This window comes from Psammomys obesus, unplaced genomic scaffold (assembly GCF_907164565.1).
Source record: "Psammomys obesus unplaced genomic scaffold, mPsaObe1.curated_primary_1811, whole genome shotgun sequence".
Lineage (NCBI taxonomy): Eukaryota > Metazoa > Chordata > Mammalia > Rodentia > Muridae > Psammomys > Psammomys obesus.
The window spans coordinates 12158587-12186477 of record NW_026596109.1 but is presented as its reverse complement, the minus strand read 5'-3'; the positions used below and the strand labels follow the sequence as shown (position 1 = coordinate 12186477).

Below are 27891 nucleotides of genomic sequence, written 5' to 3'. Positions count from 1 at the left end.
GCTATGACCAGATACAAAATGAATAAGTAAAGAATTAAAACAAAAAAGTAAGCAAATGAGATACGGCTTAACCAATGATGGGATGTAGAAAGAAAATGAGATCTTGTCTTATACTGTACCAACTTAGCTGAGAATACACTTTCTTTTTATTAGACTGATTTATTATTTTTATGTGTGGGTGTTTTGCCTGAATATATGTATATCATTTGCATGACTGGTGACCACAGAAATCAGAAAAGGTTATCAGATGCCCTGGAACTGGAGTTACAGAGGTTATGAACCACCATTTGGGTGGTAGGAATCAATCCCTAATCCTCTGGAAAAGCAACAGTGCTCTTAACCACTGAGCCCCAAGAGGACATTTTTTAATATTCCTTTCCTGAGCATTTTCAGGTTAGGTAGTGCCACTAGAAAATGTGTAAAATTTGGAAGGCAGTGAAGAAACAGCTAATATTGCTGCACTCCAAAGTCTCCCGAGGAACTGGGTTGACAACCGTAGAGTGCTTGCTCAGCATACAGAAGGCCCTGGGCCCATCACCAGCACAGCATAAAGCATACATGGAAGTACACATATGTAATCCTAGCATTTAGGAAACAGGAGCAAGATGACCAGGTTGAGGTCAGCCTATGCTACAAAGGAAGACCAGCCTGAGCTATTAACAGGATCATGTCCCCAGAAAGAAAGACTAAGTCTATGCACAGCACCAAGTTCTGCTGCAGCCTCACCTGAGGGCATGCAGCACCAGAGAGGTCTAGAATTGCTCCAGATCAAGTCACTCATCCTCAGAAACAAAGACGTAAAACTCCTCAGGAAAATATCAGTGGACAGCCAAGCGTGATGGCCCACTCCTGTAATACCAGCTCTCAGGGAGGTAGAGGCAGGCGGATTGCTGTGAGTTCAGGCCAGCCTGGTCTACAAAGCAAGTCCAGGGACAGCCAGGGCTACACAGAGAAACCCTATCTTGAACAAAACAAAACAAAAAAAAAAAAAAAAAGGAAAACATCAGTAGCCTAAGTAATACTTCAATAACAAATCACAAGTGGCAGGTTTACACCAAGAGCACAAACCTGGCTTCACATTTTTCAGCTCTATTATAATCATGGGTTCATCACTGTATTTGCACTTAATTCCTTACCAAAACACCATTATGTGGTTTGTGACAATACTATTATACAAATTTTATCCTGGAGAATTATAAAGTCCTCCCTTTCTTTGAAAGGAAAAAAAACTTACGCAATAATGAGTTGGTGTGAACTAAAAATCAGGTTGGTAAAATGGTGCTAATAATCCTCAAATTCAGGAAGGTTTTGGTAAATTTTACAAACTGCTGATCTTTTAGTAACAAATTAGAAAATGGATTCTAGAAAGAGCTTACATCCTCATTTTTATCCACAAGAGGGAGCAAGCACTTAACAGATCTTGGGAATTTCATTTTACACTTGCTTGCACACAAGACTTTCAAAAAGCAGTAACAACAAAGCTATGAAAGGGTAAAAATGTCTACCATTGCCAGGCACACTGGCAAGTTTTAAAACTATAGAAAGTAAAATAAAAGCTCCTGTATTCAGGTTTCATAGTACTGTTAATTTGATAAGTTAAAACACAACTTAAATGAATGCAAACATACCCACTTTAGGTTATAATTTGTAAGCATTCAGTCTAAACAGAAACCAAAACCATGACATAAAAACTAAATTATCATAATCTAGTTCATAAACTAAAACTTTACAGGTGGGAGTAGTGACATACACCTGTTCTAGCACTTAAGAGGCTGAAGCAAGAGGATCAAGTGTTCAAAACCAGCAGTGAAACATAACAAGTTCAAAGTCATCTTAAACTATACAGTCACACCATGTTTTCAAAAAACAGCCCCCCAAAACTGTACTAATATGCTACGCAATTTACCATATGAAGAACTGCAGCAGGATGTGGATACCAGTATCATCTGTATTCAAAGTTCTAACTCCAAAGACCTGAGCCACTGCCTCTTTTATATTATTATTATTATTTCACTTAAACACAATGCAAGTAAATTAACATTTATCTATGAGAATCTGCGACTACAGTTATTAACAGCATTTCCTGCGTTTTTAGGAAAGGAGTATCTTTAAAATGTACTAGCAAGTAGTAAAATCATAAATTCTAATACTGAAAATTCTCAGTCCAAATTCTTTGGCTTTTCATAGATAAAATAGATTCCAACCAGTGACGTATGCCTATAATCCCATAACTGAAGAGACAAAGGCAGGAGAATCCAGTCCAAAGCCAACCATGTCACAGAACAAGACCTTACCCGAGTAAGGAAGGAAAGGAGAAAAAGCGGAGGAGGGAAGCCTTTCTATAAGGGAATAAGAAACGAGGTAGGTGACTTCAAAAAGGACCCTCAAATTAGGTATGCTTATATAGAAGCAATGCATGGAATGCAATATAATTCAAGGTATATTCTCAGAAAAACAAGGTATAGCTAAGGTTTGGTTTGGTGTCATTCCCCAAACCCCAACCTCCACCCTGAGACAGGGTTTCTCTAGGTAGTCCTAGATGTCCTGGAACTCACTATGTAGACATGGCTGGCCTTAAACTCAGAGATCCTCCTGCCTCTGCCTCCCAAATACAGGGATTAAAGGCATGCACCACCACCACCCAGGTAAGGCATAGCTCAGCTAAGGTATATTTTGTTGTTGTTGTTATTAAAACTGTTTTTGAAGAAAGAAAGAAAGGAAGGAAGGAAGGAAGGAAGGAAGGAAGGAAGGAAGGAAGGAAGGAAGGAAGGAAGGAAGGAAGGAAGGAAGGAAGGAAGGAAGGGAAAAGAAATGTGCAGCACTCTTAAGGTCCAGGCAGGATACCCAGTTTGAGGCCAGCTGTGGCATAATATCCTTTGACCCCAACCATTCTATTCTGCTTGTCAGCACTTAGAAAGCAAAGGAAACTTTAAGGGTTCAGGGGGAAAATAAAATAACTGGCAAGTTTCAGGACATTCTTAAAACATACAAGATTCACAAGGCCCTTCCTAAAAATTACAAAAGCAGTAATAACTACAGGAGAGTGTAGACTCTGCCAGGGCTACCTGCCTATAAGTCATGCAAGGAGCTCCAGGGAGACAGCTTCCATGAGGGCCAATAAACATGACTTTCATTAATTGAACATGGGATTAAAAGATGAGACGGGCTGGCTGGGGTAGTGGACATCTAAAGAAAGAGCATGAGCTTGAGGACGGTCTAGGTTACAGAGCTCCACACCAAGCTAGGCCATCACCTGGGCTGGGATACCATCTCAAAAAACAAAAACCAAGGGGGTGAAAAGTGAAAAATGAGGCTCTCCTACCTTGGAAACCAGAAACATACAGAAACTGGCTAGTTAAAACCAAAGAAAGCCAGGCAGTTCTGGCACGGTGCCTTTAATCCCAGCACTTAGGAAGCAGAGGCAGGCAGATCTCTGGTCTACAGAGTTAAGTTCCAAGACAGCCAGGGCTACACACAGAGAAACCTTGTCTCAATAAAACAAAAAAAACAAAAACAAAAACAACAACAACAACAAAAAAAAAAAAAACCGCAAAAAGGATTACCTAGAAAATATATGAAACGGATAGGGTGAAAGGGAAACAGACAAGACAAATCCTTAAGGTGCATTAACACTTTCATGAGAAAAAAGGATGGAAATGTGGAATCACCTAAAACAGAACACAGGGTCAGTGATGGTATTTTAAATCGGAGAAGCCTGCAGTTGATAAACTGAGGACAGGGTGGGAGGAGTCAAAAAAAAAAAAAAGTCAGTAGAAAGAAACATGGGAAGTATGGAGCAAAAAAAAAAAAATTGGGGGGCACGTTTTAGACAGATGGCATAAGCAAAAGGATGAAAGATAACAAAATAAAGTTTTCCATTAGAGCAATTTAAATGATTGAATTTAAGATGAGCGAAGTATGCTGCAATTGCCTAAATATGGTTTGTTCCCTCCAAAATTCATACTGGAGTTTAATTTCCACTGTGAGGGAGTAAGAAGGTAGACAGCCAATCAAGCTGTAGCTGTAGTGTAAATGGCATGACGCCTTCATGATTAGATACTCATGGCTTTGTAAGAGAAAGATAAGTAACCACACAAAGTAATGCAAGTACTGTCACTTGTCTTCGTCTTGGGACTCTGCCTCGTGAGAAGTCATCATCAATGCAGACACACAGCTGCTGGGCTAAGGCAGGATCCTGAATGTGAGGTTAGTTTGAGCAAAATGTTAAGACTCAACCTCACAAGGAGAACAACAGAACCAAAAAATCTAGGAACAGGGTCTTCCCTGAGACTGATACTCCAACCAAGTAGCATGCATGGAGATAACCCAGAACCCCTGCACAGATGTAGCCCATGACAGTGCAGTCTCCTAGTAGGTTCCATAGTAATGGGGACAGGGACTGTCTCTGACATGAACTGATTGGCCTGCTCTTTGATCACCTCCCCCTGAAGGGGGAGCAGCCTTACCAGGCCACAGAGGAAGACGATGAAGCCACTCCTGATGAGACCTTACAGACTAGGATCAGAAGGACCTCCCCTAACCAGTGGACTTGGCGAGGGGCATGCTGTAGAAAGAGGAAGGGAGGAATTGGGAGGGGAGGAGGGAGGGAACTACAGCGGGGAGACAAAGTAAATAAAGTGTAATTAATAAAATTTTTTTTAAAAAATGAAAGACTCAACCTCAGGAAATAGAAGGAAAGTGGAATGAAAGACAGACTGGGTGGCACAGACCAGACCTGTAACTCTAACACAGCTTTACAAATGGTTTCTTTTATTTAGCTTTACTTCACTTTGCTATGTTCTGTACAAAGTCTCATAGCCTAGGATGGGCTTCTAAGACATTCTGTAGCTAAGGCTAGCCTTGAACTTTTGATCTTCCTGTCCCACCTCCAAATGCTGGGATTACAGACTTGCATCCATCACCATCACACTCTAACTTAGAACCCTTGAAGAAGAAGAATGAGCATTGCCTGTGATGCCTCAGCTCAGACTGAAGACTATAGTGTGTAATGAATCTTTGGCTTTCTTACACAGTGTTCCACTCTTACAAAAACGTAATGGATTAATTGTGGAAACAAAGAAAATATTCTCATACCATCATTCCTCAGACCCTAAGTATCAAATTAGTATACCTTTAGATTGGATTGCGTTGGAAGAATTGATTTTTTAATTGCTGTTTGAGCTGCTGTTTTGACTTTCATTTAAAAAAATAATTAAATGAATGTTGATGTGATTAGGACAGAATTGCCAATAATTTCATAAATGGCCCTAAATATACCTGAGCCATTTTGTACTATGTATTCTAAAGAACAACTTTCTCAGCACTGATGATTATAAAATCAAACTCAACTCTGAAAAATGTTGAAGGTCTTCTACATTGCACAGCATCAAACTTTGATTTAACGAACGCTTTATGTAAAAATAAACACGGGATTGGGAAGATGACTCAGCAATTGGGTCGATCCAGGTTTGATTCCCAGCAACCATGACCATAACCATGGCTCATAACCATCTGTAACTCGTCTCCAGCACCTGATGCCCTTTTCAGGCATTCACATGATACACAGTTGTACATGCAGCAAACAACCTTGAAATGCTTTTTTAAAATAAACAAATGTATGGCCAGGCAGGGTGGCACACATCTGTAACCACAGGTCTCAGGGAGGCAGAGACTGGTGGATCTCTTGAGTGTTTGAAGCTCACCTGGTCTACAAAGCAAGTCCGGGACAGCCAAGGATACAGAGAGAAACCTTGTCTCGAAAAAAAAACCAAAAAAAAAAAAAGAAATAACAATAATCAAGTGTACATCTATCATTGGTATAAAAGTTTGTTTCTGTCTTTAATAAACAGTGACATTTTATACATACATATATACATAAAAATTGTTTTAAGTTAAATTTCTTTGTTTTATGATCAGTTAGTATTTTTTAAAGATTTATTTATTTATCATGTATACAGTGTTCTGCCTGCATGTACATCTGCCCAACAGAAGAGAGACCCAGATCTCATCATACATTATACATTGTGAGCCACCATTTGGTTGCTGGGAATTGAATTCATGACCTTTAGAAGAGCAGCCAGTGCTCTTAACATCTGAGCCATCTCTCCAGCCCCTCAGTGAATATTTTTATGCCTATTTTATATACCTCAACACAGAGTTGCATAAATATATCTCAGGTTAGCACGCCTTTAATCCTAGCACTTGGTACAAATATTAAGACCAATAAGACATTAATGCTTCTCAGAAGCAGGCAGAGGCAGGTAGATCTCTGAGCTTGAGGCCAGCCTGATCTACAGAGTAAGTTCCAGAACAGCCAAGGCTACACAGAGAAACCCTGTCTCTAAAAACTAAAATATATCTCAAGTGAAAAGGAGTTGAGCGCAGAACAAATTTAAGAAACCCTAATCTAAAGGCTGCAACGTCTACTTATATTTTCTTCAACATTCAAAGGTCCAAGAGTCCCGTGTTTTAGGGCTATTTACATAAAAAGGACACAGACAGTGAGTGCACTTGAAAACAAGCGTTTTTTATAACTGTCTTTCCAAGTCGGGCATACATCAGTATAAGAACTGTCTGCTTGTGTCCCAGCACAGGACCCCAGTGCAGTTCACGTAACTGAGCCATATCCTCATTTCTTAAAGGCCTGAATGAAGACAACCAGTCCAACCCTCATAATTTGTCCAGACTAAACGTTAAGTACGTGGTGACCACTTCCTGGGCTGGGTCCTGGACTGCAAAAAGGAGAAAGCCAGCCAAGCCCCAATACTGACTGCTCTCTTCTTCCTGAAGAGGGACACATGTAAGCAGCTGCTTCAGACTCCTGCAGCAGTGACGTTCCTGCCATGATGAGCTGGACCCTAGAACTGTGGCCCAAAATGATCCCTTCTTTCCTTAAGTTGCTTCTGTCAAGGTATTTTATCACAGCAGCTGAGAAAGTAACTAGTACACCAACACTATGACTTCCAGTAGCCCACTAAGTAATCACAGGGAGACACAACAGTCAGTGTACTCGGGAGGGAGGGAAAGAAAGAGGTCCTTTAGAACCATATCTGGTGATCTAGAACCATGGTAGGTTCTCTTTGTCTGTTTGGTTTGGGTTTTTCAAGTCCAAGTCTACAATGTAGGCCTGCTGGCCTGGACCTGAGGATGTTCCTGCCTCTGCATCCCATATCCAACTTGATCTAGTCTCCTAGATAGGAATCTAGACAGATCTCCATTAAAAGTTAACTCTGTCTCAGAGAACAATAATCAAAATACCAGCTCCAGCTGATCTAGGTTCACCCTCTGAAAACTGCAATCTACAGAGGTATTAACCAGGTGTTACTACCTGAAACACATTAAGCTATTTTAGGTTGCAAAGCTATTAAGTCCCGCTAAGTACTGGCTTTATTGAAAGAAGTGACAATGATTTTCTTTTGAAGGGAATCACTTGTCTTATGGGCAAACTCTATTAGAAAATAACTCCAGAAATGGGCCACTCTGTTCATGGGTCCATTGGGCAATGGCAGGAACGGCCGGGGAAATACTGACTGTACACAAAATAGGTCAGTCATTCTATCACCTTGATTACTGAATTCCTCTCCTGCTGAGGTCACCTTTTGATGAGCATTTACATGGGACACAAGTATCTTCACATCCAGTGCCTAGTCAAAGAAATCTATCCACATCTTTCCCAAATGTCTTTCTCACCAGTTTTCCAATCATGCTCTTACCCTGACCATCCAGCCAAACCACTGGCTATAGCCCATCAATCAGTAAACAATCACACATCCGTCCAAGCAAAATGGACAACCATGTGAACTGCCTGAAGTTCTGCCCAGTAGGAAATTTCCCTTCACTGGTGTCTTTCAGGGTTGTCCCAGAAAGCAATTTAAGTGCTGCAACTAGTAGTACCTGTAGAGCACGCAGAACCACTAGTAAACCAGGCCCTAACCTTCTCTTCCTCAGCCAGCCAATCATAGGACACACTCCATAAGGCTACAGGTTCATGCTATGAAGAAGGCACTGTAACAGCAGAAACCATGGGTATTTGAGGAACTTCTTCATGTAACTTGCTTGTGCACTTAGGACCTACTTGGGCCTGATGTCATATATATCACTTCCATTTGATAATAGATTGCTGCTTGTGTACATCCTAATTTATGGCTTGGGTCAGATAATACCCAACTCATGATGGGCAGCTCAGGTCACACAGTAACTTGGTGGCTTACTGTCAAACATTCAGCCACTAAGGTACAATAGCAGAACAAGAGCTGTTTCAAAGGAAGAAGTGTTGTTCACACAGAGGATAGTGTCTTGCTCCAATACCCCCCGGGTCTCCTTTCTGATTCCCCTCTATAGGGGCCGAAAGGCTCCAAACAGCATCCCTATCTGCCACTGATGCCTCAAATGACATCAAGTCTGCTGGTTCATAAGGTCCAAGTGGTAGAGCAGCCTGCACTGCAGCCTGGACCTGTTTTAAAGCTTTCTCTTGTTCCAGACCCCACACAGAGCTAGCAGATTTTGAGTTCCTTGGTGTTTAGGAAAGAAACACCCAGGAGAAGAATGTGCTGCCTCCAGAAACCAAATATGCCCACTAAACATTATGCTTCTTTCTTGGTGACAGGAAAGGCCACATGCAATAACTTGTGTTTTACCTTTGAAGGAATATCTCTACTTGTCCCACACCCCCAGACTCCTCAAAATTTCACCTGGGCCCTTGAATTTTGGTTGAATGTATTTCCCATTCTCTGATGCAAATAAATGTCATCAACAAGTTCAAAGTAGTTGTTACCTCCTGCTCACTTTGCCTAATCAGCATAATGTCATCAACACGGTGTAATAGTTTGACATTTTGTGCAAGAGACAAATCAGGTTCCTTTTGGACTACGTTACAGTACAGGACTGGAGAGTTAATATATCCTTGAGGTAAAATTGTAAAGGCATTTACTGGCCCTGTCAGCTGAAAGCAAATAATTCTGGGGCTCTTATGGGCAGATATCCAGAGTATTTCCTAGATCAATAACTACATACCAGCTACCAGGAGATGTGTTAAACGCACTCAAGTAAAGACAACAAATCTGATACAGCAGCTCCAGTCAGACATTGGTTAAGTTTAAAACAGCCAGCTGTTATTCCCCATGATCCATCTATCCTCTACACTAACCAACAGGAGAGTTAAAGAGATAGGTGTCACAGAAACCACCACTTCTGTGTCTGTCAAGTTCTTGATGGTGGTACAAATTGTGCAATTTCTCCAGGGCTGCAATATTGGCCCCTACTTGAACTGGAGGCCTACAAATATGCGTTTTAGCATCTCCAGGAACCAGTATCAATTCAGAACCAGTACCCAAAAGGCTCCAGAAAGTCTGAGTGTTTCCTCTTTCCCAGTGTACAGTTGCCCTTGGGAAAAAAGCTGGAGGTCCCTCCTGGGTCAAGGCAGCAATGCTAATAAAACTCTTAAGTATTTAGCAAGGTACATTCTCAGGGGTCCTTGCCTTGCTTCAAGGGATTCTGGATTTGCAAGCTGGCTCAAGCCTGGAAATTGGTTCACAAACCAAAATTCTCTATTGCTACAATCCAATTTAACCTTTCTTTCATGTGTACCACAATTTCTCTTCCTATACAGTTCAAACAAAAACACAGCAGGTTTCCTATCTATTTCATTTCTAGAAACAGCATCACTGATTAGCCAGTACCAAAGATCTGAGTCATGCTACAACAAAGACCACTTTGCCTGTGGTGCCCATTACTATAATTACATTAACCTGCCTTTGACTAGTCAATGATGCCACCTGGCCCCTGACACTATGGAGCCCAACTGAACCCATCACATTTAATTCATGCAACTGAGCAGTAGAGTCTCCAAACCTACAGCCTGGTACAGGAAAAAGGAGTGATGACAAAGCTCTTCAAATGTGCTGATGCCCCTTGCACCATTTTGTATCTCACAGCATTGCTGAAGGGCATGTCCTCTGTGTCTTGCTCCCCAATTCAACACTGGTTGGTTAATAAAAATAGCTGAAGCCTGTAGCTGGGCAAAAGAGAAGTAGGTGGAGCTTAGGTTCACTTAGTTCCCCAGGCTTAGGGTCAGATGGGAACCATGAGGCAGGAGAGGAAGCTTGGAGAGAAGGAAATCACCAAGGGGCAGTATGGACCATGAGGACATGGCCATGAGGGCTGGCCTGAGGGAACAGAAGCAGCCCAGACAGGAACAATTATGTCAAATAACTTGGGGTATGTATCTGGGAAATAGCAAAATAGCTTAAGAAAGTTGATACCTGCCCAGGTCTAGTGCTTCAATGCATATTATAAATCTAAAAGGTCTCTGTGTCTTTTATTTGGGAACTAAATGGTCTGAAGTGGGGTAAAAAACCCAAACAAATATTTAGGAGCAGTGGGGGCATAGCAACCCCCACAAAAACTAATTATTGCTACAAGAGACCTCTATTAGATCACAGGAATCCTGACTTACACTTCAAAAAAAGAATTTGAGAGGCCAGTGAAATGGCTTAGTTGGTAAAGACACTGAACGGGAAGCCTGACAGCCTGAGTTAGATCCCTAGGAACCACATGATAGGCGGGGAGAACCAACTCCTACCAAGTTACCCTCTGGCCTCTATGGCATGCACAGCACAAATAGTGTGTGTGTGTGTGTGTGTGTGTGTGTGTGTGTGTGTGTGTGTGTACATGTGCGCATGTGTCCGTGTGTGAGACAGACAGACAAAAAAGTTGGGGTTTACTAAGTAAAAGGGATTTATTAAGTAAAGTACTACCAACCTAAGGGTTAGTGCAGGCTTACAAAGAGTCTCTAGCAAGGATAATAATGTCTTGAACTCATCCACAGTAAACTATGGCCTGTATGCCAAAATCAGTCTCAAAATTCCACGTTACTGAATCAAGAAACCAAAGTCAGTCAACAGATAAACAATGTTCCAATAGCCTTTATTTACAAAATACAGTTTGATATCCCCTAGTCTGATAAACAAAAGGCATCAACTCAGCCATGCTTAAAAAATAGAGACTCTATGTTTGTTCCATGATTTTGAGCCACTTGTGGTGCTGGGCTAGGAATTTAGAGAAAAGCACCAGTCTTCCCTCCTTCCTCCCTTCCTTTCTTCCTACATGTCTGCTAATTGCCAAACACTGTGCTTGTTCCAAGATGGAATCTTACTGTGTGGCCTGGCAGGCCCGTGCTCAAGTCCTGTTTCAGCTACAAGAGGAGCTAGGACTATAGGTTTGTGCCACCAGACTTAATTTGTCCGTTTATTTTACATAAAATTTTCCTTGTTTGGAAAATTTTCTGAATGGCAAGTCTGTTTACTCAAAAACTAAAAAGTCTCTAACAAACTGGGTAGAAAACAAACTATTTTACATGTATGTCCTGGACAGATTATTCTTCCAAAGCAATCCATGGAGCTTGGACAAATGAGACTCATTTACATGGAGTCTCAATTTCCACAAAAGTTAGTCATGAACTTAAATAGACACTCTCTCAAAAATGGGGGCCTGTGTGATGGCTCACCAGGTAAAGGTGGTTGCTGCCAAGCTTGTGGACCTTTGTTCAATCCCTGTGACCCACATGGTGGAAACAGGTAAGTGACTCCCACAAATTTGTCCTCTAACATGACATGTGTGCACCCACGCAGACAGGCTCAGAAAAACAAACAGATACACATACACACAGTCACACAAAAATGTAATAAATGGTCAAATTTAAAAAAAAAAAACAGAATTTAAACACTATTTCAGACACCTATTCTAAATAGGTTTACATATGTTAACTCACTTTTCATATTGGAAAATTGAGGCAGATGTATAAAATAACTGGTCAAGGATCACAAGATGTATAAGTGGCAGCACTGTGATAAATTCAATTGGTTTGAACCTCAAAGTCATATCCTAACTACAAACTGTTAATTTGTTTTCCCTATGCCAAAACACTTTTCTCTCAACAATTTACAGTCCAAATACTAGAACAGTCTGCTCTGTCCCTCAAGCAAAGAGGACAGAAAGAAAACAAAGGACAAAGGTTAACTAGACTACCTGCACCACCGTATTCAATCTCCTTCTCAAGGTACCCTTCAGCCATGAAATATGTTCCCTGTGTACTCAGCTTAATCCCTAGCCTACATCATCACAAGGGACACCATCTTCTTTGCAGGTTGTCAAACTGAAAGAAAGAAGGATCAAAACACCACTCACCAAGGCCAGCGTTACAAAGGAATGGCAACAATACACACGTGACCTATGGCAGAGTACTGTCGAGGCTTGAAATACACACACAAATGAATGCTTACATAGGAGTTCCAAAATGAGAAAACTTATAAAACAATAGAAGTCATGCTATAATAAATACAACATCAAATAAATGCTAAATTTGACAGAAAGGAAAACTCTAAATCTGTAATGAAAGCAACTAAGTTCAGAAAATATTTTTAGCAAGGTAGAGATTTGGTTTCTGGGAATGTCCGAAACAATACATCACCAGTTCTAAGAACCCCACCACCACCTTTTTTTTTCCACTTGAGTAATGAGTCTATCTCTGTCACTAAGAGAAAAAAATGTAAACAGAAAACCAAGTTAAGAGATTAATCTTTTGTTCCCAAATATACAAAACTAACTTACGAAACTAAACTTTTAGTCCCACAAAAAAAAGTTATAATTTTTTTTTCTTAAAAAATTTATGGAAAAACAAAAGTATAACCTGACATTAATTAAAAATCTAAAAGACATGGACGTCCACATAGTGGTACACACCTTTAATATCCAGACAGAGGCAGGACTTACAGGATGCCAAAGATACACGGAGAAACCCAGTCTCATAAAATAAAATGAAAGAATGAAGTTGTAAAATGTAACCAACATTTGCTGAAATCCTTTGACAACAACTGTAATTGTTAGGTGACTATTTTCCCATCTGTAAGCAGATCAGACAGGGTCAAGTTTGAGAAAATGATCTTTGTGAAGAAAGGAAAGAAGATAATAATAAAAGAATATAACAGCAAAAAGAAAATAATAATGCCTTCTACAATCACTAGAAGGCATGGTGGCCACCCTTGTAATCTTAGCACCTGAAAGGCCTTTAAGGATGAGAAGTGGCATTCAAAATCAGCATGGCTGCAGAGCTCCAAGCCATCCAGTCAAGGTGTGAGAGCCTGTCTTTAAATCAAAAACAAAGGAACAAACAAAAGCACTTGGGAGGAAGAGGCAGGTGGATCTCTGTGAGAGCTTCAGAATGAGACCCTATCTTGGGGGAAAACCCCCAAGATTTGCATACTTATTAAGATTTGAACCTTTCGTTATAAAAGCATACTTATTAAGATTTGAATCTTTCGTTATAAAAACTCTGGGAAGGGGAATCAGGTTGGCTGGTTGGTTTTAAACTCGGGGTGTTTCTGTACACCCTCTTTGGCTCTAGCCAGCCAGGGCAGCATAAACACTGCTCTACTACTACTTTAACTGTAACATACTACTATGCAAACAAGGTTTTTTTGTTTTCTTTTTGTTTAGTTTGTTTTGGTTTTGCTTTGTTTTTTTGTTTTTTGAAACAGGTTTCTCTGTGTAGCTCTGGCTGTCCTGGAACTCCCTTAGACCAGGCTGGCCTCAAACTCAGATATCCACCTGCCTGGGATTAAAAGCAAGCACCACCACTGCCTGGCTCTGGATAAACATTTTTTATAAAATATTCCAAAGTCTAAATTCACTAGACAGAGCTAAATTTAAAAGTAACTAATAGAACTGGGCGTGATGACCCACATTTACAAACCCAACACTACGGAAACAGGCATATGGACCCTGAGTCTGACTCTAGCTTCAGCTACACAGGGAGACCCTGCAAGATGCTAGTATTCCCCCATTCTAAAACTTCTGGTTGTACTCTTGCAAAACAAGATGGCATGTCCTCAAAAAGGCTAAAAATTCATTTTCCATGTAGGAGTATCATATTATCATATGATCCAGCAATTTTGCCTCTAGGTATATACCCAAATAAACTGAAGAAGTAAGAAACTCTAGCAGTATTTTACACCTCTGTTCACAGCAGCATTACCCATGATTAGCCATACATTATGAGCATCCTAAGTATGGCAGAAGGTGAATGAGGAAGCAAAGTGTGGCATTTCCAAATATGGACATTATTTAGCTGTTAAAAGGAATAAATTTTAACACATGCCATGTCATGGACGAACCTTGAGCTTGTATACACTAAGTGAAATAAACCAGTCACAAAAGAACAAATATGTAAAATTCCTGTGAATGAGGTACCTAGAACAGTCAAGTTCATATAGAAAGGAAGTCAGAAGGAGGGAGAAATGAGGATATATTATTTAATACACCCAAAGTTAGTTTGAAAAAGAGAAAAAAAGCACTGGAGATGAATAATGGTGATTGTTGCACAGTATTATAAGTATGAATAGTACTTAAGTAGACAATTGAAAGTGGCTAACATGGAAAATTATGTTATATATTTTCCATGAGAAAAATTTTCAGGAATTCTGGCCCACTGCTTTTCCCTGCTGGGATCAGCCCCATGCTCACTCCTGCTGGCTGAGCACCCAGGAGAGGTGGGAAGTACAAGACAATTTGTTTAGCTCACCCATCCAGAGCTCCAGTGCTCTCCCAGTAAGTGTGAGCTGTAATCTTCCACCCACTACTTAACACCGCATCACTGACTGTGACAGAAGCATTTTCTCTTGAAGTGAAAGGATCAAGAATCCCTTCCCAAAAGCTTTCCATTTTCAGATATTACACTTATTATAACCTATCATCCAGCAGAGATCAAAATCTGATTTTTCCCCCTAAAAGGAAATGGAGGAGTTTTAGAAGGCTTCTTCACTGAGCTTGTTAAAAAATAATTGTGCTCTTCATGTTACATAATCAGAATGGGATAAATAAATACAAATATTGAAAAATAAAATTTTAAATGCATGTAAAGGTTTCAACTGAAGTGCTTTTTGTTTGTTGGTGGTGAGTTTTTTGTTTTGTTCTGGTTTGGGTTTTTTTTGTTTGTTTTTTTATTTATCAAGATAAATGTGTAGCCCTGTCTGTCCTGGAACTCCCTCCATAGACCAGGCTGGCCTTGAACTCAGAGATCTGCCTGCCTCTGCCTGGATTAAAAGTGTGCGCTAGCACACCTGGCCTCATTTTTTTTTTTTTAATTCATTCTTTTTAAAGGAACTAGAACTCCATTGTACATCCCATATTTTCCTTACTTTCACATGTTAGTGGGCATCTAGGCTGGTTCCATATTTGTGCTATTGTAAACACTTAACACGAAACAAGCATGTACAAGCAATCTTAAAAATTTAACTCAAAATTGTGTACTTTTGCCAGGCAGTGATGGTGCAAGCCTTTAGTCCCAGCACTTGGGAGGTAGAGGAAGGCAGATCTTTGTGAGTTCAGACCAGCATAGTAAGAGTGAGTTCCAGGGCAGACCAGGGTACAAGGAGAAATCCTTTGTCGAAGAAAAAAAAAGTCTCCTTTCTACATGCTAAGCCCTCATATTATTACTGATTCCCACAAGCACATAAAATAAACACAATCTTACAAGTCACTTTGAGAAGGTATTCAACTAAACAAGTATGACCCAAGAATCCATATGACATGTCTTCTATGTGTATATGTGTATGTGCACATAGGCATGTCTGTGTATATGAATGTGGTACTAGGTATCAAACTCAGGGCCTTAAATATGGCAAGCTAGGCAGTGCTCTACTACTGAGCTACATTCCCACACCTTGATACCAAGTCTTGCCATATAACCTTTACAATAAGTTTCTTGATTTTCTTATAATAGATAATTGCTTATTTTTAAATTAATACTAAAAAACCTAAAATACAAAAGACTACAATGATCAATTTTAAAGTAAGACCACACAAACAAAATTACCTGCTATTTTAAATACGAGGATCACAGGTTCCTTAACACACAAAGGGTTAATGTGTTTAAAGAACATAGTCTTCTAAATAAATTGTTTTATTATATGAAGACTGGATGCCATTTGTAATTTCCAGCTATGAACAATGTGCACAGTATATCACTGACCTATAAGAGCATTCCATTACCATTCTAGTAAAAGAATCTTCGGTTGGAAATGCAGTTCAGTGGCAAAGCTCCTGCTTAACATGAACAAGACCCTGGGTACTGTAATCCCCAGCTACTGCAAAAGGAAAACATTTCAACAATGAAAGAAAGACTGGGAAAAATGTTATTGGAATTTAATAATATAATCAAAATAATAATTTTAATTTTGAGGCATTTGATGTGCCTCAAAAATGTTGCTCTGCCTCTGGGAAGAAGGACTCTGAATTTCCAGTACTTCAGCTAATATAAGATTACCAGTGAGCCAGGAGTGACGGCATACACTCCTATAAACCCGACACTGGAGAATCAATCAAGGCTGGCCTGGGTTACATGTATGTGTATGTATCTATATATATATATATATATCTTGAAACCCTCCACCCCACCACCACCAAAAAAAGAGATTAACAAGCACAGCGACCGACAGAAAGAAGATAGACACCTACAAGTTATTACAGGTTTTAAACGTTTACAAAATTAAAACAAAGTTATCACATTAGGGCCAGGGTATATTGGATGGGAGCCTTCCCATCCAAACACAAACTGGGTAAAACTACATCTAAGAAGTAGACATAGGGATCACACTTGTAACTCCAGTACTGTGAGAAGCTGAGAAAGGAAGACTACTAAATTAGATGCCAGCCTGGGCTACATTCGGAGACACTGTCTAACTCAGGCTATTCTAAAGCCTACAAACACCAAAATGCCATGGCCAGCTTTTCTTTTTAACACCATCCTTTCTGAGTTTAAGTTACAGTATCATCAAAATGTAGATAGAAGCATATTTCTAGTGTACCAGAACCGGAGAAGAAAAAAAGTGCAAATTCTTGGAAAATGGTCATCAGAATATTAAGTATAAATGTAGTATTGCCAGTGTTGGAGAAAACATCTGCCTATGTTTGACAAATATCAAATGATGTGTATAAGGCACTAAAATATTTCCTTCAGTAAATATCAAAAGGCAGAGAAAACATTCACAGGGTATTGTCTGTAACTCCAAATCTTTCCAGATGCACACAGCTCCGCCTTCAAAGGGCCTCCCTAAGATAACTTATATGCCAGTGTCACTACAGGAGGGCTCACTAAGGGAACAATCTTTAGTTTAAATTAACTCCTGAGGAAAGAACAGCAAACAATTGAAGTCTGCAGGGGAGAGGACTCTGCAAATACGAATGGGTTATTAAGTGTGCGAATTGACTGCAGGGATCATCAGAATACACTGCCTACCTGCCTCCTTATTTTCTGCCCTGCAAAGAGTCCAACAAGGCCTCCGGAGGCTCAACTGTTTACCCCTCTTTGAAAAGGCCCACAAAGCCCGACCAGCCTCATCCCCTCCTCATCATTCTGCCTTTGCACTCTCCACTTCATACAATACACCACACCCATAGCAACACACTCTCCACGCCACACACCACAGTTTTCCCGTGGAACAACCCAAACACACCATAATCGACCCCGTAGTCTACAAATTCCTCATCACGGTGAGAGCCCGCAATACACAGGAGCCCTTAAATTGTAAGATCCCCAAACCTAAAAATCATTCAACCCCGTTTAACACGTTCTACACACACACACACACACACACACACACACACACACACACACACACAAGCCCAAGCATTTGAAATACATGGTCCCCTTGGCTCATAATAAACACACAGCCTGAGCCACGGACGATAGAAAAGCCCACAGTGCCGCCAATGCGGCGCTCAGACAAACGCCGGGAAGAGGCCTCCGCGCTGCCTCCCCGCAGCCGCCGGCTGGGAAGCGGGCAGAAGCAGACACTTCACCTGAAAATCCGCCAGGATCATCTCCCGGTCCATGTTGGACGCCATGGCGGCCGCCGAGCTCCGCGGCTCCGGGGATGAAGCGCGCACCTGGGAGCGAGACGGCGCCTCCTGCGGCCGCCGCCGGGTGGCGAGGGGCCGGCGGGCGGGGCGGCGCGGGAGGCTAGGCGCTCATGCACTCGGTAACCTTCAGCCGCCCGGCGCCCGCCTGCGCCCCGCGGAGCCCGGGCCGCAGCCGCCGGGACGGGGAGACCGGCCTCGATGGCGACCCGCTGCTTCCGCCGCCGGCTGCGAGGAGGACAGGTTGCGACGGCGCGCGCCCGGCTCCCTTCGGCCGCGGCGAGCCCGGCGAGGGCGGGGAAAGCGAGAGAACGAGCAGGCGGGCCGACGCCACGGCCGCCTCCGCCTCCTCCGCTTCCTCCCCGGCCGCCGCCTCCGCCGCTGGTTGGCCGGCTCGGGACTGTCGCGCGTTTTGCCTGTCATCGGGGTCGCAAAGCGGCGCTTTACGGCCGTCACGTGACCGGTCGCCTGTCAAGCGCTGGGCGCCCCGCTGGCGGGCGGGAACGGCCGGCCCTTGTGGAGGGCCCGGGAGCCAGGGGAACCGCAGCAGGTTTCTCCGGTTTGCGCTGAGGCCGGGGCCGCGGCCGGGACGCGGTTCGGCGCCTCGCGCGGCTGGTCACACGCAAGCACATCCAGCTCCGGCCCAGCTCGGCACTCCTACACCGCCCGACACGCACCCTTTCCAGCGGGTGCGTTTTCCTCTGACAAAGTTCCACCGAAATACGAGCTCTCACATGCTCGCCCGGTGGGTCCCCCCACCCCCCGACTGTCGAAGGCCGCGAACAGCCCACTGTCACTCCCAACCTGAAATCCCCTTTTTCTGAGTCTGCGACCTCAGACTCAAACACTCAGGTAGCCGGAAGCCCTGTGGAACTGAGAGGCGAGAAGCCAGGCCTTCAAGGATGCTGAGCATTAAATGGATATTTTCTTAATTTATTGTATGTACACTGGTGGCTTTGTCTGCACGTGTGAGGGAGTCGGATTCCCTGGAACAGGAGTTACAGTTGTGAGCTGCCATGTGGGTGCTGGGAGTTGAACCCGAGCAGCCGGTGCTCTTAACTGCTGAGTCATCTCTCCAGCCCCTTAAATTGATATTTAAGGAAAAATATTTCTACTGCTATAATATCCACATTTTTAGAGCTGATACATACAGCAAACAGGAATACACTATTTCATGTATTCTATTTTAAATACTTTCATAAGTAAAACCGTGTTAGACTTCTCATAATTACTGAAATTTTCAACTTACAGCAGAAATCAGCAACCTTTGCACCCTAAAACAGCCAAAACCTATGAAGTATGGGACAATTTGTAATTGCCATCTAGGTCAAAGGAAGGGTGACAGAATCTATTCCATCTTGACACACTAAAGTAAGAACTTACAGACTTTTATAGGGCATGTACATGGTCTGGAAAGTATGTTGAAGTCCAGAAATGTTAAAAATAGGAACTGATGAAATCACCATAAAGAATCAATGCCCAAGCTTCTTAAGCGAGGAATATGTCTATGAAAAAATAGGAAGTCTGAATCAAATATTCAGTCTTTTGAATTAAAGAAGTGTGCTACGTCATGTTGAGGAGTAGCTCAGTAGGAGAGCACTTGCTGCCATGCAGAGGCTCTCTATTCGATCCCCACAACCACTAGAGGGAATGTATTCTTAATAGAAATGATCCGGCCTGTAATTCTGTGATGACTTGTATGGGGTTTTTTTTAGACTTATTTGTTTTACTTTATAAGTGTTGTGCCTGTGAGTATGTATATGTACCATATGGTTCCTAGAGCCCATGGAGGCCAGCAAGGAGTGTTCCAAGCCCTGGAACTATGTGGGTGCTGGGAATAGAACCCTGATCCTCTACAAGAGCCACAAATATTCTAAGCCACTGAACCTTCTCTCCCTCCCTATGAAGTGATCCTATTTTAAGGTACAAGGTGAGCTACATAGGAAATAGACCGTTGTGCCTGGTGTACTGATTCCCAACTTTAATCTTAGCATTTGGGGTACAGAGGTAAGCACAGCATAGAGAGTTCCAGGCCAGCCTGGGTTACATGGCGAGACTCAGAGAGAAAGAGAGAGAGAGAGAACATGGAAGGATGGTCTAGATATTCAAACATAGGACTTTTCAGAACTATTTTTTCCCAAAGAATTAGCTGTAGAACGCTGGATGAGTCCTTGAAATATTACTAACTTCAACTCCTAACAAGAAAGTTTCAGAATATGAAAAACATGAAATGAAAAACTTCAAATCTCTGTATAAAATTAGCATAAATGTCATAGTGTTTGAGACCTAAATTTGCCCCTTTCCAACCACCTCTGTAAATCTTTAATCTCTGACACAAAACTAAGAAAACAGTGATTTCAAACCATGAGTAATACAACGCTTGGGAAAACTCACCATAAACCTAAAGCTTTCCTAATGAATTAGTTACTCGGCTCCTCCATGTTCTTTCAAGGTCATTCCTTATGCCTTGTTTTTTTTTTTCCCAACCAGGGCCTTTAATACCTTAACAAGCACAGTTCTGGCAAATTCTATGAGTTCTTTTCTGTAATTGTTTCATCTACAAATGGTTTATCTCCTCTCACAGGTTGAAAGTTTCTTGATGATTATAAACCATTTCATTCAGTGTATTTTTAAATTCACCAGAGTACAACCATAACAAACTCTTGGGTTCACAATCATAATTTGAATTTTTATTGTGTCTCTATCCAGGGATGGTGGTGCATGCCTTTAATCCTAGAATTCAGGAGGCAGAGACAGGTGGATCTCTGAGTTCAAGCCCAGCCTGGTCTCACGAAATGAGTCCCAGGACAGCCAGGGCTGTTACATAGAGAAAACTTATCTCAAAAAAAAAAAAAAAAAAAAAAAAACAAAAAAAAAAAAACATTGTGTGTATGTGTGTTCCATAAAACTATTGTCTTCTTCTCTTGCTGGATTAGGTTGAAGTTCAACAATGTCTCAGGACAGCCATTTGTTGTTGGTGCTCAGTCTATGATAATGGCTGCCTTTTTTCAGGGAGGTTCTAAAAGCCCCCACTGATCTGGATGACCCCAGCTTTTGTAAGGAGTATCACATAGCCCTCAGGACAGATTATAACGGGGGGGGGGGGGGGACACTTTCCTAATCTAGCTATCTATTCCTAGAAATACCCCACCCTGTTAAAGATCTAAGTCTTCAGCAGTGACCTTCATGGTACTTGGAGATTCTCCCACCCATAGGATAATTAAGTGTTGTGTTCTCCTTCTTGTGACAGGACCGTGCTACTGCCTGGAAAATGAGGCACTGTACGACTACATGCAAATCAAGTATCCCTGACCCCTGACTCCCGTGAGGGCATCCCTCCCATTGCCCAAGGTTTATAAATCCCTGATTTCAAATAAACATGCTGGTGCATGCTGCTGGCTGGTTGCATGCTACAAGATACCATCAGCCTTCCCCCAAGGCCGCCTGACATTTAACCCCTGCCAGGAAGTGTTTCACTGGGCCTGCCCTCTGGCCTGCTGGACCTGCATCTCACCAGGCCTCTGTGTCCTGGGCTGCAAACCCACCAGGTGTGGAGGGCTGCTTGTTTGTCAGTGTTACAGGGTATTCAGTGACAAACCTGTTTTCACCCTGGCCTTCAGCTTAAGACAGAGATAAGAGGATATTTCATCAAGTTCCTTAAAACTTGTGTGACCTTGGACCATACCTGCTACAGGGAAGTGGTTTAAGAAAACAAGTTTGGCAGTTTTTCTTTCTTTCTTTCTTTCTTTCTTTCTCTCTCTCTCTCTCTCTCTCTCTCTCTCTTTCTTTCTTTCTTTTTCCTTATGTGACTTGGTTTTGCTTTGCCATAAAAAGGAACTGTGGGATAAACTCAGGACTACAGTCTTACCAACAGCCCTCTCGAGCTGATCCTGTGTGTAGTGTGACTTGCTTTAATTATTTCAGTCCTCACTCCCCACTCAGGAACTGTTCAACTCTGCCAGAGGGCTCTGACAACCGGGCATGGGCTTTGACCTGCAGCCCTGCCATGAGCTGTAACACTTTGGTATCACCATAGGCTTTGGAACACCCAGGTTTCCACTGCCACGGGGGATCATACTCTTAAAAAGCTTAACATTCTGCGGAAAACTTTTTCACACCCTGGTCTAGCGCACTCAGGCCTCTCCCTAAAGTGCTCTAGCCACTCCTGAGAAAAACTAAACCCTTCTCTGTCTGGGAGCAGAGCTCCAGGACCCTGCTGAGATCCAGCCCCCACCCCCAACAGAAAACAACATTCTCCATACAAGTATATTATATACCTTATTTCATTTAATCTTCACCACAGCCACTTTACAGAATAAAAACCTTCTCTGAGAGGTTAAGAATTTGTCCAAGTTCGTGACATAAAGTGAAAGGCCTAGGATTCCAGTCCAGGTCAAAACCACTCTCCCTGGTGACTCCTGACATCATCTTGCTCCAAGCTGTCAGGTCTACAAAGTAGATGAAAAGATTGTTTCTTACCAATGGTCCAACTGGTATGCTTAAATAAACAGCATCCAGAATATCTACTATAGAAAAATTGAAAGGAAACCACTGATCAGAAGAAAACAATGTTTTCCATTTTTCTAAAATTCCATTTTGAGAAAATGTCATTGAAGTGGAACAAATCAAGAGAATAAAAATTGTTTTTCTGTAAGTACACAAAATAATTTTAATCTCATTTTCTTTTTTTAGATTTATTTATTTACTTATTATATACACAATGTTCTGCCTGCACGCCAGAAGAGGACACCAGATCTCACTATAGATGGTTATGAGCCACCATATGGTTGCTGGTAATTTAACTCAGGACCTTTGGAAAAGCATCCAGCGCTCTTAACCTCTGAGCCATCTCTTCAGGTCCCTCATTTCCATAGTCCCCTAAAATAGACTTTGGCCTAATTTAAGTACAGTCATCTAAAATCTTCAAATAATTTCCTCTTTCTAAAACTTTTTAAAATGAGTTTTTCATTTTTCAAGTATAAATAAGTTATTTGTACTATTATTTATTTCACTGTTTTTAAGTATGTGCATGGCAGTTTAGGTACCCTGGCATTGGATGCCTGTGGCTCTGGAATTACAGGTAGTTGTGAGCAACCCAACACAGGTGCTGGGATTCAAACTCAGGTCCTCAGCAAGAGCAGTAAGAGCGCATTGCCATTCAGCTACCTCTCCAGCCCCTATTTAACTAAATTTTTATTTGAAATTATTTTGGATTTATAAACGCCAATGGCATGCCTAAACCCTGATAAGTTTGAAGAGCCAAGAACTTCATAAACTATCTATCCCTTCAACTTGGGTTTCCTCAGATTTAATGTTTCCTCAGATCTTACACTGGGTTTGTGCTAGGTGTACCATTTAGGAAGATAAGACAGAATGAGAGAGAGTTCTAGGGAAGACCTTATTGGAAGGGGGCCAGGAATTACCCTGGGTTTGTGGATATTGAGTAAGAACACTCAAGGGCAAAAGGTCCTTCTCATTATGTGATATTAGAGTCTGTAACGGAAGCTATGGTTTCTTTAGAAACTCAGTTATATTATGTAAATGTGTATTTAATTCCAAGTGTGGATTTTTGTTTGAGCTTTAGCCTGTCCACAGCTGATAACTGCCTCCTGCAGGGTGTGGTCTCTGCCAGCTGGAAGTGGCCTGCCTCCTGCAGCACAGAGGGGCGTGGTCCAGGACTCTGAGGGGTATCAATATGAGAGCCCAGAAAGAGAAGGGGTGGCAGTTTAGAGAGTCCAGAGACTCAAGGTGTGTTGGCTTGGAGGAAACAGATGGAGGGAAAGGTTTCAACACAGCAGCTTGGGGGAGCCTGCTTGCTGCATTTGCTGTTGACAGAGACTGGTATATCCCCAAAAGAACCCACTGACCCTAAACAGCCAGAAGAAGTAAAGGGGCCTGTGCCCCTCTCCCCACTAACCTTCTCTGTCCTACCTAGGGTTAAAGGGTTGCTAGAAGGGAGCTAGAGGCTTAAATACTCCAAATAAAACTAGTTTTAAAGAGTGCAACAAGGATCTTCATATTATCAAATGGTTTACTGCAGTGTTAACTTTGATCTTCTGATAGAGATAACCAAACTTGGATTTTTGTTGTTGTTGTTGTTTTTGGAACACTGTTGGTTTTGTTTGGGGGTTGTATTCTCTGGTTTTGTTTTGAGACAGGGTTTCTCTGTGTAGGTTGGCCTCAAACTTACAGAGATTGCTTGCCTCTGCCTCCCAAGTGTTGAGATTAAAGGCCTGTGCCACCACCATGGACTGGCTGATAACCAAAAGTTTTAAACAATATTTCTGGTTTGTTAGATAATTCATGAGACTAATATTACTACCAAGTTAAATTCCTGTTTTAGATATCAAACAGGAAGTTTATCCAGTGAATTAAAGAGTCTGGCAGTGACCCTGAGTTCATAAGCAGTGGGAATGTACTAAGATTTAGAGCCCAAGATATGAATCCAAGTCATATATTTGCTGACTTTAAATCACAATTCCAAATTTCTGATAAAAAAAAAATACATTAGGGGGCTATAGAGACTGCTCAGAGGTTATGAGCACTGGCTGCTCTTCCAAAGGTCCTGAGTTCAATTCCCAGCAACCATATGGTGGTTCACAACCATCTATAGTGAGATCGGGTGTCTTCTTCTTGCACACAGGCAGGTAGAACACTGTATACATAATAAATAAATAAATATTTTCAAAATTATAAAAGCCAACTAGATAATGAATGGTGCCATTATAATTCATAACTACTATTTTTTTAAAAAATGAGATTAGCTCTACTTCACAAAAATTTAAAATTTAAATATTATGTGTATCATATTTAACTACAGAGCAATGCAAGCATTACTTGCGAATATCATAATTTAAGCTTTCAATTTATTTACTAGCAATTTTTTTGCTTACTTTTCAAAAAAGGATTTTTTTAAAGAGTACTACAAGTACCAATATGAAAAGACTGTTGGGTCTCAGAAATAAACCGCCAAAGCCACAGCTATAAGTAATTTTTAAAATGTCCCCTAGGGGGCCACCTCTGTTATCTGTAAATTTAGCAGAGGAAGACTTTAAAACCAAGAAAGTATAGTCACCTCACCCACATTCCTCAAGCTAATCATATAGAAACTCATCATTGACTGGAGTCAGTGTGGGAAAAGCATGGAATATTTGACTAAACAGTATGCTTGCTGTAAGGCCTTTAAAATGATTATGAACTACTAAAGCTTCCCACAATTCTTAGTACTTAATATCCAACTATGCAGGATGCCTTTAAGAATTTGAGGGACACACCATAACCTTGTTAAAGAAAAACTGTTACCTTCAATGTAATAGAGTACTGAGTACAACATGCTAAAATATCAGTTTACCATCTGGGCAGTCGTGGCACATGCCTTTAGTCCCAGCTCTTGGAAAGCAGAGCCAAGCAGTTCTCCGTGAGTTCGAGTCCAGCCTTGTCTACAGAGTGAGTTCCAAGACAACACACACATACAAAACTTCCTTGAAGACAGATACTCTTAAATCTATCTCAGTGAAGTAGCCCTCCTATTGAGACTTTTTTCAACTGGACATGGTAGAATGTGCCTATAACCCCAGAATTAAAACAAACCAAATAGCAATGACAACAAAAAGACTTCCCCTAAGAAACAGTATTTGGGGCTGCAGAGATGCCTTAGTGGTAAAAAGCATTTGCTGCTTTTGCAAAGGACTAGGGTTTGGTTCCCAGCACCACCTGCATAAGACAGTTCACAACCTTTGGCCCTTTGGGTGTACACACACACACACACACACACACACACACACACACACACAGTCACTCATTTATTTATTCAGGTCTTTCAAGACAGGGATTCTTTATGTAGCCTTGGCTGTCCTAGAACTTGCTCTTTAGACCAGGATCATCTCAAATTCTCAGAGATTTGCCTGCCTCTGCCTCCCTGAGTGCTGGGATTAAAGGTCTGAGCCACCACCACCTGGCCACAGAAGTTTTTTAAATGAATCTAACAAGTTAGTAGTTCCCCCCCACCCCCACCGTGTAACCTTGGCTGTCCTAGACTCACTTTGTAGAGCAAGAACTCACAGCGATCCACCTGCCTCTGCCTCCCAGAGTGCTGGGATTACAGCTGTGTGCCACCAGGCCCAGCTAAAAGTTAGATCAACTGAAGTAACAGGAATTTTACTGACCAGCCTATACTCCTTAATTGCTTAGGAATGTATTTGTTTTGAGGCAGGCTATCTCGATGTAGCCCTGGCAGTCAAGGAACCGGGGCTGTGGACTAGGCCAGCATGAACTTTCAGAGATCCACCTGTCCTGGCCTTCTGAGAGCTGGGATTAAAGGTGCCCACTACAATATCCAGGTGCTTATACTCTTATTTGCAGGGTCTGTGTCTTTTAAACTTATTTACATATTACTTTGGGTGATAGAACATTAAAATCTTCAGTGATTAGGGCTTCCAAAAACTCCTAATACAACAAGGTACAGTGATGCATACTGTAATTCAGCCAAACCAGGCTGACGCAAAGTTCCAAGTACTAACCCAGCCTGAGATACATAGGGAACTGGAAGCTAGCCTGGACAAATGCACCCTAACCATGAGTTTTCTTTCTCAGCTATTCAGAAAAGATGAATAAAATTGCAAAGATATTTTATTGGATGAAAATCATAACACATGTACATTCATTTTTTTTACAGAGTCTGTACAGTTTTCTTCTTCCTCAGTATTTTCTCCAAGCAAGACAAGATTAAATTCTAGAAAGTAACGTTTGTAAATCTGGATTAGTTATCACTTTAGTAATGACCTTCAGCCGAACTAAAAACTCATAGTTTCCAGAAGGATTAGAAGTACAGTATACATGGAGCCCTAAATACTCTAGTGTTAACGTGTTTGTTTTTTTAAAGAAGCTCATCCACTTTGTTACTGTTACCTGATTCACTTTTAAGTTACCTCAGGAGATAGCTCTGATTTTTTTTTTTTCCTTAATAATTTAAAGACACACTGCCAAATTCTTGCTGGCTTTAACTTTCCCTAACGGCCAACCTGTTATTAGATGGCTGCCCAGATGTCTCTGGCTTGTCTGAATACTTTCAGTTTACTCCAAGGAACTGGCTACAGATGTTGCTTGAAGATACACGTGCCCTGGCTGTTTCTAATTACACCGCTTGTCATTTTTTCTGCTTGGTTTCATTTTGACCACTGGTTGCATCATGCAGCCTTATGCTTTTTTTTTTTTTTTTTAAGCATAAAACTATTGAAGGAAGTAATCTCGTATGCCTAAAAGAGGACATCAAAAGTACAGAAAATTGGTGCTGGATGTGAAATAAAAGATACGGGTATATTACTGTTTTTACACTCAGACCACCGTCCCCACCTAAAAATAACCAAGCTTGCTTCTAGTGGAAGACATTCCACGATTAAGACACAGCCTTGTTAGAAAGCATTTCTAACTTACTGCAAGTTTAAAATTAGTTGCATTTCTCCCTCTCCCTCGAAAATAAAAGAAGGTCACATCCTCTAGACCCCGGAGCTTTCAGGCTTCAAAGTTCCTTATGGCTTCTTGTAACGCACTTTCCGTTCTCACTCAAGCCAGCTGTCTGGTGCTGTCCCCAGAGTCGCCTCTGCCGCCCCGGCAGGGACCCGGCAGGTGCCGAGGCCTGTGGCCGAGCCCAGGAGCCCGGCGGGGCGCGCTTCGGGACGCCGCTTGCTGGAACTCGGCGAGCCCGGCCGGGGAGCGGCGAGGCGGGCTGAGCCGGTCGGCTCCAGCCCGGGCGACCGCCGAGCGCCCAGGAGCTCTCCGCGCGCCGGCCGCAGGGGCCGCCGCCGAGCTGGTCAGGCCTCAGCCCGCGGCCTCAGCCCGCAACGCCCGGTCCCGCCCGGCGTCGCGGACTCCAGCCCCAGAGCAGCGGGCCCGGCCGGGCCGCGCCGATCCCGCTCGGGCAGGGGCGGCGGGCAGAGCCGGCGGGCGGCGGACGGAGGTCCAGCGCGGGCGGGCGGGCGGCTG

The 27891-nt window shown here is 42.2% G+C and overlaps 1 protein-coding gene across 1 annotated transcript in view; it reads right to left on the bottom strand.

Moving 5' to 3' along the window:
• Faf1 (Fas associated factor 1) overlaps positions 1–18193 on the bottom strand; it is a 284522-nt gene extending 266329 nt beyond the window's left edge. Inside the window, exon 1 of the mRNA XM_055629006.1 lies at positions 17854–18193. Coding sequence (XP_055484981.1) covers positions 17854–17898 — 45 coding nt within the window. The 5' untranslated portion in view covers positions 17899–18193. The remainder of the gene's footprint in view (positions 1–17853) is intronic.
• Between the last annotated feature and the right edge of the window lie 9698 nt (positions 18194–27891).